General features: G+C 39.4%; 1 protein-coding gene and 1 non-coding gene across 4 annotated transcripts in view; both read left to right on the top strand.

The window, feature by feature from the left end:
• FCHSD2 (FCH and double SH3 domains 2) overlaps window positions 1–15,502 on the top strand; it is a 306,616-nt gene that overhangs the window by 273,329 nt on the left and 17,785 nt on the right. For all 3 annotated transcript variants that reach the window (XM_019037195.4, XM_019037196.4, XM_055356755.1), the window contains one exon: window positions 1,980–2,141. In XM_019037195.4, coding sequence (XP_018892740.1) covers window positions 1,980–2,141 — 162 coding nt within the window. The remainder of the gene's footprint in view (window positions 1–1,979; window positions 2,142–15,502) is intronic.
• On the top strand, window positions 364–470 carry LOC115933393 (U6 spliceosomal RNA). The gene has a single exon (XR_004069243.1). It is a non-coding gene; the product is annotated as a U6 spliceosomal RNA (small nuclear RNA).

Genomic DNA, 15,502 nt, shown 5'->3' with positions numbered 1-15,502 from the left:
GGAGCATAGGGGGGTGTGGAAAGAAACAGTAGAAGGAAATAGCCAAACTGTGAAAGATATTTTTTATTCCTAGTTAAGAATTAGTTAATTCTTTACTCAGTAGATAGTCAGGAGTTATGAAAGTTTTTAAACAGGGGAGCAACATGATGAGGTCATTCACAGACTGTAAAAGATGGATTACAGAGGAGAAAAAGTCCAGGAAATGGGTTAGAAGGCTACTGAAAATGCTGGATTTTGGGGTGTTCTGAGGCATAGCCTTATGAACAGGAAAAGGAAACAGACTTTATCACTCTTGATCTCTTCCTCTTCACAAGTTATATTTGATCTATCATCAATATCATGCCCTTGTCAAAATGCAAGTATGTGCTCACTTCAGCATCACATATACTAAAATTGAAATGATGCAGAGAAGATTAGCATGGCCCCTATGCAAGGATGACACACAAATTCGTGAAGCATTCCATACTTTTATTAAAAAAAAAAAAAGCAAGTATTCCATTGTTAGGAGACCCTGATTCCTTTCTTTTGTTCATGTTCTCTGTCTCTCTGCCTCTGTCTCTCTCTTTCTCTTCTTCCCTCCCCCCAACCCTCTCTTTCCCTTCTTCACTATCTCCCCTCCCTCTCCCCTTCTCTTGCCCTGCTTCAAGTGAAAAATTAGCATCTGTGCCAGGGAAGAATTGCTAGTGAATATCAAGATTGTTGTAATTAATCAATTAGGAAGAACTTAATTAGTTTGAGGGAAAAAAGCCTTGATTTCCTTTTTTTAATAGGGATATAAATAAGAAGTTTATAATAAATGGTAACTTGGCTGGGTGAGGTGGCTCACGCCTGTAATCCCAGCACTTTGGGAGGCTGAAGCAGGTGGATCACCTGAGGTCAGGAGTTCGATACCAGCCTGGCCAACTTGGCAAAACCCTGCCTCTACTAAAAATACAAAAATTAGCCGGGTGTGGTGGTACACACCTGTAATCCCAGCTACTTGGGGGGCTGAGGCAGGAGAATTGCTTGAACCCAGGAGGTGAAGGTTGCGGTGAGCCAAGATCATACCACTGCACTCCAGCCTGGGTGACAGAGTGAGACTCCGTCTCAAAAAAATAAAAAATTTAAAAAAAAAAGGTAACTTAAAAAGTAAAAGCTAAGCTGCATTGCCACAAAGAATACAGTTGTGCAAAAATATGTCTGCATGTGGACAAAGCCTTGAGAATATTTGCCATGTAAGACTGATAGGATCATGTATGATTTTTTTTTCCTTTTAAGTAATTTCCTTTCGTGACAGTTATGTAGTTTCTTAGTTTGTTTGTTTGTTTGTTTGTTTTTAACAGAGTCTTGCTCTGTCACCCAGGCGGGAGTGTAGTGGTGCGATCTCCACTCACTGCAACTTCCCCTTCCTGGGTTCAAGTGATCCTCCCGCCTTAGCCTCCCAAGTAGCTGGGACTACAGGCCCATGATACCATGCCTAGCTAATTTTTTTTTCAACTTTTAAGTTCCCGGATACGTGTGCAGGATGTGCGGGTTTGTTATTAGGGTGGTGCAAAAGTAATCCTGGTATGTGTGCCATGGTGGTTTGCTGCACAGATCAACCCATCACCTAGCTATTAAGCCCAGCTCCATTAGCTATTCTTTTTAATGCTCTCCTTCCCCACCCATCACCCTCTGACAGGCCCCAGTGTGTGTTGTTCTCCCCCACTCATGTGTCCATATGTTCTCATTGTTCAGCTCCCACTTACAAGTGAGAACATGCAGTGTTTGGTTTTCTGTTCCTGCCTTAGTTTGCTGAGGATAATGGCATGCAGCTGCATTCATGTCCCTGCAAAGGATATGATCTCTGTCCTTTTTATGGCTGCATAGTATTCCATGGTGTATATGTACCACATTTTCTTTATCCAGTCAATCATTGATGGGCATTTGGGTTGATTCCTTATCTTTGCTATTGTGAATAATAAAAGCCTTGATTTCCGACCATTTTCTTGGTTCTTTAGATAATTAAATTGAAAGCTGAAGCCCGGTTGGACCTGCTAAAGCAGATTGGTGTTTCTGTGGACACATGGCTAAAGAGTGCCATGAACCAAGTAATGGAAGAACTGGAAAATGAGCGATGGGCCCGCCCTCCTGCAGTGACCAGTAATGGCACTTTACACTCGGTACGATTTCTTTTCTTGGATATGACAAGTTGATTTTCACTGAAGCATGCTTTGACTCTGTAGTCAAACTTAATAATAGCCAAAATTTTTTAAAAAGATAATAGTTTGCTAGTGGTTTAGGTTTTATTCTTCAGCCTATCACTAATTGATTTAAAATTATTGCGGGAAGTGAAAGAGAGGAAAAAATGAGTGTATTTTTTTAATGTATGATGAAGAATATGTTATCACTATTTGGGTTATCGATGCCTATCTACCAAACTCATCCCATTCATAGAGTAAATATGCTTCGTGTCTGGAAGTAATAGAATAGAAAACAATCTAGTGTCTCTGAAGTTCTCAGAGGTCTTCTTTAGTGAAAATGAAAATAAACATCCAGAGATTTGCACAAAATCTTAAGTGAAAGGAATGTTCTTCTTAGTACGTGGGCTTAGTCTGAAGGTGACTTCAATTCTTGACAGCTTTCATATTCTCCTCACATAGAGAGAGTGTAGGTGAGTTTTACAGACAAGGCCAGGACACAGCTTAAGTCTCCTTACTTCAAGTCCAGGGCTTTTTCTACTCTGATGTCATCTGGTTCAACCTTAGTTTTTCATGTTGGAGATCTAAGTACCAGAAAAATTCAGTTGATTTGCCTGATATTACATAGCTGGATATGTGATGCCTTGCTAGTCAGACTAATGTAATTCCTACTGTCACCTCCCCACCCATTACTCTCTGTCATCCTGTTTATTTCCTCAATGGTATTTATTACAGTTTGAACTTGCCTTCTTTATTTGTTTTCTTTTGTTTATTGTTGTCTTCCTCTCTAGAATGTAATTGCCATATCTTCCTGGTTCTCTGCTCTGCACAGCAGAGTGCCTGACACGTAGTTGGTACTTAAATATTTTTGAAGGAAGGAGTGAATGGTTGGATGGGTGAGTGGCTAGTTGGAATAGTGGCAAACTAAAAGCTAAAACTCTAACCTCCCAACTTCCCACTGTCTTCATAGTGCCTCTTTAAATGCTTGTGCTCTTCAGATATCAGGCAGGCTTGCTAGCGAAACTGACCAAAATTTTTCAACATTCTTGGAAGTTTTGTCAATTTTTTCACATAGCATTCTAATTTTCTAATGAGAATACACTTGCACATTTAAAAAGGGTTGTGTGTGGGTCTACATTTTAAGGAAAAACAATCTATTGAAGCTTTATTTTCATTTAACTATTAATGTTAATCCAGCTAGAGGGAAAAAGAAACATCACCCACTTGACTTTGGGGTTATAAGCACTTCCCCAGTTGTTATTAGAACAGAGTTGCTCTGGCCGTGCATGGTGATTCACACCTGTAATCCCAGCACTTTGGGAGGCCAAGGCAGACGGATCACCTGAGGTCAGGAGTTCGAGACCAGCCTGGCCAACATGGTGAAACGCTGTCTCTACTAAAAATACAAAAATTAGCCAGGCATGGTGGCAGACGCCCATAATCCCAGCTACTCAGGAGGCTGAGACAGAAGAATCGCTTGAACCCGGGAGGCAGAGGTTGCAGGGAGCCGAAATCATGCCATTGCACTCCAGCCTGGGTGACAAGAGTGAAACTCTGTCTCAAAAAACAAAAAACAAAACAAAACAAAAAACAGAACAGAGTTGCTCCATCTCATGGAATATCTCCTACTATTGCACTTTCTAAAAGTCATAATGCTCATCTACTTCAGATTGTTGTAGAGTTTTTGATGACAGCAAATTCCAGGCCCTCTTGCTTTGGGCTTCTACAGCAGGACTGTTTCCAACCAATCAAACCCATGATTTTCCTTCAGCTAGCACCTTTTCTAACCAAATCAATTGAGGGGCCACATACCATCTGACTTTGAACTGAGCAGGCACATACCATCTGACTTTGAACTGAGCAGGCACATACCATCTGACTTTGTACTTACTTCCTGGGCAAAGTGAAGATGAACAAAACTTGGTCTCCCTCCTCACAGAGTTTACAAGCTAGGAGACCAGACAGACCTTCATAGATCTTAATGATACATGGCAGTGTATGACTGGACTACTGTGTAGCACACTTGAGATTGCTTACTTCTAACTCATCTGCACACCTTGGAAAAAGTCACTTCTCTTGGGTTTCTGAAAGAAAGATTAAAAGACTCTGAGATTCCCACTCCCCACCCCCACCAACTCCAGAATCTCATGATTCTTTGAAATGCTATCAGAAAAGCTCAATATCAGCTAGAAGAATAGGGAAGAAAGTGTGCCCCATGGAGGATATGTCATTTGAGATAGTCCTTGAAGAATTTTAACAGGAGATAAAGAAGAAGGGCTGTTCTCATTGTGAAGGAAGGGAATGAAGGAGCTGTGCCTAGTACAGTAGTAGTAAGCATTGAATAAATGAGTATTTTTGAGACCTGTCCAGATAAATCACTCCTCTAGAGACATACATATCCTCTGTGAAGGGAGCATTTTGCAATTCCATCCGACGTTTTTCTTCCCCGTCGTCACTCTTATGGAGCCTGCATCTTTCAACTGAGAGATTACATTTTGTGGAAGATCTAATAATATAAATAAAGGAGAGACATAGGCACAAAATAGCTTAATGAGGACCTATATTTATTTAGTCTGCTTTTAAGTAACAGCACTGAAATTATTTAGAGGGGGTTGTATCTCTTCATACTGACAGCTAGCTGGCTGAGGAACATGAAGCAGAAATACACATTCTAGAGGCTAAATTATTTCTTCCATTACAGGTGCCAACAAAAGCATTTGTCATCTGGAAAACATGATTAATACTACTGTTAGACATTAATAGTGCAACTGAAAAGTGCCTTGTGGAAGATAAATGTTTTAAAAAGACACAGACTACTCCCTTATAGAATAAGGAAGGAACTATACTTACTTGGGTATTAACTCTGCCTTCTGTATCATGCTATAGTACAGAACGTAAGATTGGAAAAAAGGAATCCCAGAGTATAGCAACATTGTTTTTAAAGGAGAACAGTCCACTGACACAGTTACTCAGTTGCAGGTGTCTGGAGCCTGCATGCAGCTTCCCCTGTTAGATTGCTGCCAGCAACCCCATCAGCCTGTGTCACTCAGCCTCCCTTCTCTTATCATCCTGCTTCTCTTATTCAAAAGCCATACCAAGATGACAACCTGACTTTTGATATTATATTAATTCTGCAATAGAAGAAGTTATATAAGCAGATTACCAAAAAATTGGAAAATACAATACAGAAGAAAATGATTAATGGCTCCATCCTTATAATAGCACAGCTAGCAATTTGGTGTATTTCCTTACTCTTATTTATTTATTTTTTAATTGACAAACAATTGTATATATTTATGGTGTACAACATAATGTGTATTTTTGTTTGTTTGGAGATGGTCTCCCTCTATTGCCCAGGCTGGAGTGCAGTGGTGCTGTCGATGGCTCACTGCAGTCTCAACCTTTGGGGCTCAATGGATCCTCCTGCCTCAGCCTCCTGAGTAGCTGGGACTACAGGCTCATGCCCCCATGCCCAGCTAATTTTTGTATTTTTCACCATGTTGCCCAGGCTAGTCTCAAACTCCTAGGATCAAGCAGTCCGCCCACGTTGGCCTCCCAAAGTGCTGGGATTACAGGCATGAGCCACCACACCCAGTCCGTATTTTTATTTTTTCTACTCTTTTATTTGTGAGCCACTATGCCCACCCTGTTCTTTTATTTCTTACATTTTCAAACTATAGCCCACAATGTTAACATCACTTCCCTGTTTTCAGCCACTTTCCCCAACTAATGTGCAAGGGCAAACTGCCAGTCTACTCTGTTGTACAGCCTCACTTAGAGTATGAACATCTGCAGAGTTGCATATAAATAAATTCTGACTTTGGTCATTGTGAGGACCATGCTCAATAATGATGTTGGAGATAAGGGTAAGATAAGGAGTTTCTAAAACTGCTAAGATCATATGCTTTGGCTGGGTCGTATAATAGGTATATATTTAACATTTTAAGAAACTGACAAACTGTTTTCCAAAGTGGTTATACCATTTTACAATTACATCAATAGGGTACTAGTGTTTTAGTTGTTCCACAACCTTATCAATACTTAGTATAGTCAGTCTTTTTAACTTTAGACATTCTAATAGGTGTGATGTTGTAAATCATTGTCATTTTAATTTCCATTTCTCTGACAATGTTGAGCATCTTTTCATATGTTTATTTGCATCTATATATTTTGTTTGGTGAAGTGTCTGTTCAAATCTTTGTTTAATTTTTATTGGGTTTGTTTTCTTTTTATTGCATTTTAAGAGTTTATACTCTGAATACAAATCCTTTATCAGATATTTGATTTATGCAATTTTCTTCTAGTCTGTGGCTTATTTTTTTATTTCCTTAATACCTTTCAAAGAGCACAAATTTTTAATTTTAATGAAGTCCAACCTACTAATTTTTCTTTTATGGATCGTATTTATGGTGTGGTAGCTAAGAAATCTTTGCCTAAAACCAAGGTCATAAAGATTTTCTCCTAGGTTTTCTTCTGGAAGTTTTATAGTTTTAGGTTTTACATTTAAATCTGTAATTCAGCATGAGCTCATCTTTGATTATGGTAAACAGAATAAGTCAGAGTTCTTTGTCCCTTTTTTGAACTTTTTTTTTAACTGTCCTTTCGCCACTGAATTGCCTTTGCATCATTGTCAAAAATCAGTTATTCAGGCCTGCCCCAGTGGCTTATGCCTGTAATCCCAACACATTGGGCTGAGTGGGAGGATCACTTCTGGCCAGGAGTTTGAGACCAGCCTGAGCAACATAGTAGACCCTGTCTCTAAAAAAAGAAAAAAAAAAATTCAACTAGCCAGGCATTGTGGTACATTCCTGCGGTCCTAGCTACTCAGGAGGCTAAAGCAAGAAGATATCTTGAACCCAGAAGTTCAAGGTTACAGCAAACTATGATTGTGCTACTGCACTCCAACCTGGGAAACAGAGCAAGTCTCTTTAAAAAAAAAAATTAATCATATATGTATGGGTCTGTTTCTTGACATTTTGTTCTGTTCTATTGATCTATTTGTCCAGCTTGATGCCGGTATTGCACTGACTTAATTATTGTAATTTTATAATAAGTCATGACTTCAGGTAGTGTAAGTCCTCCAACTTTCTTCTTTATCAAAGTTCTTTTGGGTATTCTAGGTCCTTTGCATTTCCATATGAATTTAAAATTGGTTTTCTACCCCAAAAAGCCTATCAGGATTTTTATTAGGATTATGATGACTGCATAGATCAACTGGAAGATAACATTGCCATGTTAACAATATTCAGTTTTCCAATCCATGAACATAATATACTTCTCCATTTATTTAGGACTTTAATTTCTCTCAGCAATGTTTTGTAGTTTTCAGTAGATAGATCTTGCATATCCTTTGTCAGACTTACCCCTATTTCATAATTTTGGTGCTATTGTAAATGATTTTTTAAATTTCAGTTTCCAGTTGTTCATTGCTGATCCATAAAAATGCAGTTGATTGTTGTATATTGATCTTATATCCTGCAATCTTGCTAAACTCACTTATTAGTTCTAGTAGCTTTTTTGTAAATTCCATAGGATTTTCTATATAACCATGTCACCTGCAAATAAAGACAGTTTTACTTATTCCTTTCCTATTTGGATTCCTTTTTCCTTCTTACTATAAAATTGCTGAATAGAAGTGGTGAGAGTCAACAGAAATCCTTGCCTTGTTCTTGAACTTTTAGCAAGAATGCATTCAGTCTTTCACCATTAAGTATGAAGTTAGCAGTAGGGTTTTTGTAGATGCCCTTTATCATGTTAAAGAAGTTTCTTCTGTTTCTATTTTGTTTGCTAATAGAAATGGATGTTGGATCTTGTCAAATGGTTCTTTTTTAGTCTGCTAATATGGTGTAATTGCATTGATGATTTTTCAGATATTAAATCAGCTTCACATTCCTGGTAAACCCCACTTGGGTAATGATATATTACCTTTTTTTTTTTTTTTTTGAGACGGCGTTTCGCTTTTGTTGCCCAGGCTGGAGTGCAATGGCGTGATCTCAGCTCACCGCAACCTCCACCTCCCAGGTTCAAGCGATTCTTCTGCTTCAGCCTCCCAAGTAGCTGGGATTATAGGCATATGCCACCATGCCTGGCTAATTTTATATTTTTTTAGTAGAGATAGGGTTTCTCTATGTCGATCAGGTTGGTCTTGAACTCCCGACCTCAGTTGATCCACCCGCCTCAGCCTCCCAGAGTGCTGGGATTACAGGCATGAGCCAGTGCGCCCGGCCTATCCTTTCTATATATTGATTGGAACTGGTTTGCTAGGACTCTGATAAGCATGCTTCCATCTCCATTCATTTCCTTGTAATATTCTTGTCTGGTTTTGTTATAATGCTTGTCTCCAAATGATTTGAAAAGTATCCTCTCCTCTTCAAGTTTCTGGAAGCCTTGTGTAGAATTGTATGAAATTTCGTCTTCCTGAAATGTTTAGTGGAATTTACCAGGGCTGTTATCTGGTCCTGGAGTTTTTTTTTTTTTTGGAAGTTTTTAAATAATAGACTCCATTTCTTTAGTAGATACAGGGTTATTAAGGTTATTCTTCTTGAGTGAACTTTGGTAAGTTGTCTCTTTTAAGGAATTTGTCCATTCCATCTAAGTTGTCAGATTTATTGGCACAAAGTTGTTTATAATATTCCTTTATCCTTTGATTATCTGGAAAATTAGTAGAGATATCACCTCATTCCTGATATTGGTCATGTCTCCTCTCTTCTGATCACTCTGCTAGAGGTTTATTAATTATATGGATCTCTATGAAGAATCAGCTTTTGATTTTATTGATTTTTCCCTCTTGTTTTTCTCTTTTCTATTTTCTTGATTTCTACTCAGGATTTTATTATTTATTTTCTTCTGTTCAATTTGGATTTAATTTTCTCCTTTCTAATTTGTAAGGTAGAAACTGAGGTCATTGATTTGAGAGTTTTCTTCTTTTTGAATATTGGCATTACGTGCTAAACATTTCCCTGTAAGTATTGCTTTAGGTCCATTGCACAAATTCTGGTATGTTGTGTCATCATTTTTATCCAGTTCAAAATATTTTCTAATTTACATTTTTTTTTTTTCAAACAGAGTCTTGCTCTGTCACTCAGGCTGGAGTGCAGTGATGCAATCTCAGCTGACGGCAACCTCCTCCTCCCAGGTGATTCTTATGCCTCAGCCTCCCAGCACCACCACGCCCAGCTAAATTTTGTATATTTAGTAGAGATGGGGTCTCACTATGTTGCCCACGCTGGTCTCGAACTCCTGAGCTCTAGCGATTCACCCACCTCAGCCTCCCAAAGTGGTAGGATTATAGGAGTGAGCCACTGCACCCGGCCTCTAATTTATGTTTTAATTTCTTCTTTTGACTGATGGGTAATTAAAAGTGTGTTACCGAATTTCCACATATTTGGAGATTTTTCCAGATAGCTGTTTGTTATTTCTAGTTTATTTCCATTGTAGTCAAATAACATACTTGAACCCTTTTAAACTTTTTGAGCTTTGTTTTGTAACCCAGTATAAACGTATATCTTGGTAACTGTTACATGTGTTCTTAAAAAAAAGAATGTATATTTTGCTATTGTTAGGGGTTATGTTCTATAAATGTCAATTAAGTCAGGTTGGTTATAGTATTGTTCTAGTCTTCTAGACTGGAACGAACCTTTTACCGGTCCATGGCCTGTTAGGAACTGAGCCACACAGCAGGAGGTGAGTGGCCAGAGAGGGAGCATTACTGCTTGAGCTCTGCATCCTGTCAGACCAGCGCAGCATTAGATTCTCAGAGAAGCATAAACCCTATTGTGAACTTCACATGTAAGGGATCTAGGTTGGACCCTCCTTATGAGAATCTAATACCTGATGATCTGAGATGGAACAGTTTCATCCTGAAACCTTCCCTCATGGTACCCCAAGGGTCCAGTCCGTGGAAAAATTGTCTTCCATGAAACTGGTTCCTGGTGCCTAAAAGATTGGGGACAGCTGTTCTGTATCCTTACTAATGTTAATACTCTACTGGGTGCCCTGTGCCTTATGAGGTTTTTACTCTTTTAGGAGGGAGCAGGAGTTATTCTCAGACCTGTGTGAGTTCTGAGGATTATTTTTCCTAATCCTTTTTAGTGCTTCTAGCCCTAGCTTTGGGTAATTTCTTCACATATGTGTACTGACCAATACTCAGCCAAAGTCTTGAGGAGGACCCTCTGCAGATTTCCTAAGTTCTGCGCATCTCTCTCTTCTTCATTACAGTCCCCCCTTATCTGTGGGGGATATATTTCAAGACCTCCAGTGCATGCCTGAAGTCGCAGATAGTACCGAACCCTATGTATACTGTGTTTTTCCCTATACATACATATCTATCATAAAGCTAATTTATATATGAGGCACAGTAAGAGATTAACAACACTAACTAGTAATAAAATAGAATACTATAACAATAGGCCAGCAGCACTACTCTAGTGCTTTGGGGCCAGTATTAAGTAAAATAAGGGCTACTTGAACACAAGCACCGTGATATGGTGACAGTCAATCGGGATAACCGAGATGGCCACTAAATGACTAATGGACAAGTAGCTTACATAGCTTGCATATACTCGACAAAGGGGTGATTCACATCTGGGGAGACAGAGTGAAACACTAAAATTTCATCAGGCTACTCAGAATGGCACACAATTTAAAACTTATGAATTGTTTATTTCTGGAACTTTCCACTTAATATTTTCAGATCATGGTTGACTGGGTAACTGGCACCATGGAAAGCCAAACCACACATAAGGGGAGACTGCTATACTCCGCATCCTGAGCTCTCTCCACTTTGGCTTTACTAAATTCCCAGTTTCATCTCCTCTGTTCAGGGAGATCACCATCATGTGCCTGGGTTTCTTCTCCCTATGTCATAGCCTAGAAACTTTCTTCATACAGTATGTTGTAGGAGTTTGTTTGTTTCCCATCCCCCAGGGATCACTGTCCTTCATGAGTGATGCCCAGTATCTTGAAAACTGTTCTTTCATATATTTTGAATAGTTTTTCAGTTGTTTCTGACAGGAGGTTAAATCTGATCCCTGATACTCCATCTTGCCTGGAAGCACAAATCCATTTTCCTGATATTTTTAGCATCATCTTTTTCTTAACTTTTATTTTAAGTTCAGGGATATAATTGCAGGTTTGTTACATAGGTAAACTTGTGTCATGGGGGGGTTGTACAGATTATTTCATCACCCAGGTGTTAAGCCTCATACCCATTAGTTATTTTTCCTGATCCTCTCCCTCCTTCCACCCTCTACCCTCCGAAAGGCCCCAGTGTCTGTTGATCCCCTCTATGTGTCCATGTTCTAATCATTTAGCTTCCACTTACAAATGAGAATATGCGGTATTTGGTCTTCTGTTCCTGTGTTAGTTTGCTAAGGATAATGGCCTCCAGCTCCATCCATGTCCCTCCAAAGGACATGATCTCATTCTTCTTTATGGCTGCATAGTATTCCATGGTGTATATGTACCACATTTTCTTTATCCAGTCTACCATTGATGGGCATTTAGGTTGATTTCATTTCTTTGCTATTGTGAATAGTGCTGCAATGAACATGCATGTGCATGTGTCTTTATAATAGAATGATTTATATTCCTTTGGTTAACATCATCTTTGATAACTTACTCATGTTGTATTTGGAGTGACGTCCACTGTGATTACTTCTCTGTCCGGTGGAGTTGAGAGGTTCTATTAGTAAATATTGAGGAGCTGTCTTCCTCTGTATTAGGTATTACCAGATTCTTTATCTGGATTCTCCCTTCCTCGTAAAAACAAAAGCTAATGCTTTATTAAGTACCTCCTATGCGCCAAACATGTGTTAGGGGTTTTAAATATTTTACTTCATTTAATCTTTATGCTAACCCTGTGAAGAAGTAATTGTCTTCATTAGAGAGACGAGGTCATTGAAATTGAGGAGTTAATTTGCCCAAGGTCACACAACAAATAAATGACATAGTCAACATTCAAACCCAAGTTGGCCAGACCCCAAGACCCTGCTTTCTACCTCATGATTGTGCCATGAAGCTGAGCCCCTCAGAGGTTTTTTTAATGAGTACAAGAAGATGGCTCCCAAAACCAACTCAAAAAGATCATCTTTCCTGCCTCTGCAATAAGAGTAAGCATTTTGGCCGGGCGCGGTGGCTCACTCCTGTAATCCAAGCACTTTGGAAGGCCGAGGCAGGTGGATCATCTGAGGTCAGGAGTTCAAGACCAGCCTGGCCAACATAGTGAAACCCCCGTCTCTACTAAAAAAAAAAAAAAAAAAAAAAAAAATACAAAAATTAGCTGGGCGTGGTGGCACACACCTGTAGTCCCAGCTACTCCGGAGGCTGAGGCAGGAGAATCGCTTGAACCCAAGAGGCAGAGGTTGCAATGAGCCGAGATCACACCATTGCACTCCAGCCTGGGCGACAAGAGTGAAACTCCATCTCAAAAAAAAAAGAGTAGGCATTTTACAACATCTAAGAAAGGATAAACGTTAGTATGGCTAGAAAGAATAGTTTTGATTGAAGTTCTGTCAAGTGACAGGAAGAAAAGGGGATGAGAGAGCAGTCCTTAAGAGACAGAGGAAGCATGTGATTTTAGAAATGCTGGGTCAAGAAAACAGTGTAACAGTTCAGTTAAGAGAGTGGAAGAGGAAAAAGGAAGAAATTATTCTGAGATGACATGCTTTGGAAAGCAGCTAGAGCAATGCAGAAGCATATGACAGTGACCCCTATTGCTGGCACTGCAGCCTTCTTATTGCCTTCCATGGGAATCCAAAAATCAACTCCAAATAAAGGAGGAAAAAAGGAATGTTTAGTATCAACCGGGTTGCCAAGATAAAATGTTTTGGATTGATTGCCAGTGTCAAAGCACAGTACATGTATATTTTTGGAAACTTGTTCTACCCACATTTTCATAAATGTATGGGTGTTGTGTTTTGTTTTGACTTTTGTAATACCCACTGTTTTTTTTTAAATGCCTGTAACCTTTCCTAGAATATGAAGGCAATGTCTTCTAAGTATATATAATACGTTTCAAGTTAATTTTATGGCAATTTCTAGCATGATTCTTTTATGTGGCACAATGCCCTGTTGGAAAACAATAGAATCATAGTCTGTGATTCTGAATATTATGCTCCTAACTAGTGAGTGGCAAAAGACTCAGTATGATGTGAGACTGTTTTGCCACCGAACTGACTGATGATAGATGAATAATTTGTAAGAGATAGCACAGGATTTCCTCACTCAGCTGTGGAGAATTTTCAGTAAAGTTATCAATGAGAATATTTCAGCAGCTTTGAAATGGTGGCAATAAATATGTCAGGAAAAATATATAATTTATTATTCTGAAACTCTCCACAATTCTGTGTAATTTTTTCCCTTTTATTTTTATTTGACACATAATATTTATACATATTTATGGGATACAGAAGGACATTTTGATACATGTATACAGTGCTATAGAATTTTATTAGGGAAACAGTGGTTAAGAGGAGAGTCAGTTTTAAAACTTCAGTGATAATTACTCAAGAGAAAGCCATTTAATTCATGAAAAAGTAGAACTTGACAGCTAGGCAGCCTGTACTTTTGGACTCATCATATCCTGACTTCTCTCCAGTGGCCTCTTCCGCATTCCCAGGGCCATGCACTTGGCCTCTCCTTTTAGTATCCTTCACTCTAGATTGTGAACCACTGGAAGGAGACACTGTGTCCTTCGTTTTCTATCCATCAAAGAGGCTAGCATAGTTTTCTACGTACAGTAGATATTTGATACTTTAATTAATGTAATGGCTCTCCTATGAAGGCCAATCCTGCCTGTCCATTCTTTGTAACCTTAAATGTGTAAACATTGGTGCTTTTGTATGTTTGAATATGGGAAAAAGCAGCCAAATAAGTGCTTGTGTGTAGCGAGCAAGAAACAAATATTTGAGGCTGTTTGTCTCTTTATTAGGTTTTTAATTTAAAAAGTAAAACATGCATATTCTAATAGTTCAAAGAGTATAGATGTATATAAAAAGCAAGTCAGTCATTTCCTCTATTCTCCAGTCTTTATTCTTCTCATTCTGCCTTCCCCTGTCAGATACATATGCTCATATAAATATTATTTATATTCACTATATCACGGACAGTGCTCTAGGTAAGTGCCTGTGGATCTAACTCATTTTTTACACTCAATGCCATTTCAATTAATAAATGCCTTTTAGCTATGGTGGGTAATATACCTTGAAACTGGGTTAAAAATTATTCTCCTTGTGTTACATTTCAGAAGAGAGTGTGCTTTTCACGTTTGTTCGTGTGTATGGTAAAATATACAAATTTACCACTTCAAGTGTAAGTTTAGTGGCATTAAGTACATTCACATCATTGTGGAACCATCCCCACCATCCATCCATCTCCAGAACTCTTTTTTTTTTTTTTTGAGATGGAGTCTCACTCTGTCACCCAGGCTGGAGTACAGTGGCATGATCTTGGCTCACTGCAACCTCTGCCTCCCGGGTTCAAGTGATTCTCCTGCCTCAGCCTCCTGAGCAGCTGGGATTACAGGCACCTGCCACCACACCCAGCAACTTTTTGGTCTTTTTTGTTTGTTTGTTTGTTTTTGAGATGGAGTTTTGCTCTTGTTGCCCAGGCAAGCTGGAGTACAATGGCACGATCTCAGCTCACAGCAACCTCCGCCTCCCAGGTTCAAGCGATTCTCCTGACTCAGCCTCCTGAGTAGCTGGGGTTATAGGCATGCGCCACCACACCCGGCTAATTTTGTATTTTTAGTAGAGACAGGGTTTCTCCATGTTGGTCAGACTGGTCTCGAACTCTCGACCTCAGGTGAACTGCCTGCCTCGGCCTCCCAAAGTGCGGGGATTACAGGTGTGAGCCACCGCGCTTGGCCTAATTTTTGTATTTTTAGTAGAGATAGGGTTTCACCATGTTGGCCAGGCTGGTCTCGAACTCCTGACCTTACGTGATCTGCCTGCCTCGGCCTCCCAAAGTGCTGGGATTACAGGCATGAGCCACCGTGCCTGGCCCATTTCCAGGATTCTTTTCATCTAGCAAAAGTAAAACTTTCTGGCCATTAAGCAATAACTCCCCATCATGCAGCCTCTGACAATCACCATTCTGCTTTCTGTCTCTATGAATTTGACTACTCTGCATACCTCATGTAAGTAGAATCAGAGTATTTTATCTTTTTGTGACTGGCTTATTCCACTTAGCATAATGGCCTCAAAGATCACCCATGTCATATGTAGCATGTGTCAAAATTTCCCTCCTTTTTAAGACTGAATAAACTGGGCATGGTGGCATGTGCCTGTAGTCCCAGCTACTCGGGGGGCTGAAGTAGGAGGATCCCTTGCATCCAGGAGTTCAAA

Source organism: Gorilla gorilla, chromosome 9, assembly GCF_029281585.2.
Source record: "Gorilla gorilla gorilla isolate KB3781 chromosome 9, NHGRI_mGorGor1-v2.1_pri, whole genome shotgun sequence".
In the NCBI taxonomy this organism is placed as follows: Eukaryota; Metazoa; Chordata; class Mammalia; order Primates; family Hominidae; genus Gorilla; species Gorilla gorilla.
Note: the sequence above shows the minus strand (reverse complement) of the source record. Positions and strands in the feature narration are given on the sequence as shown.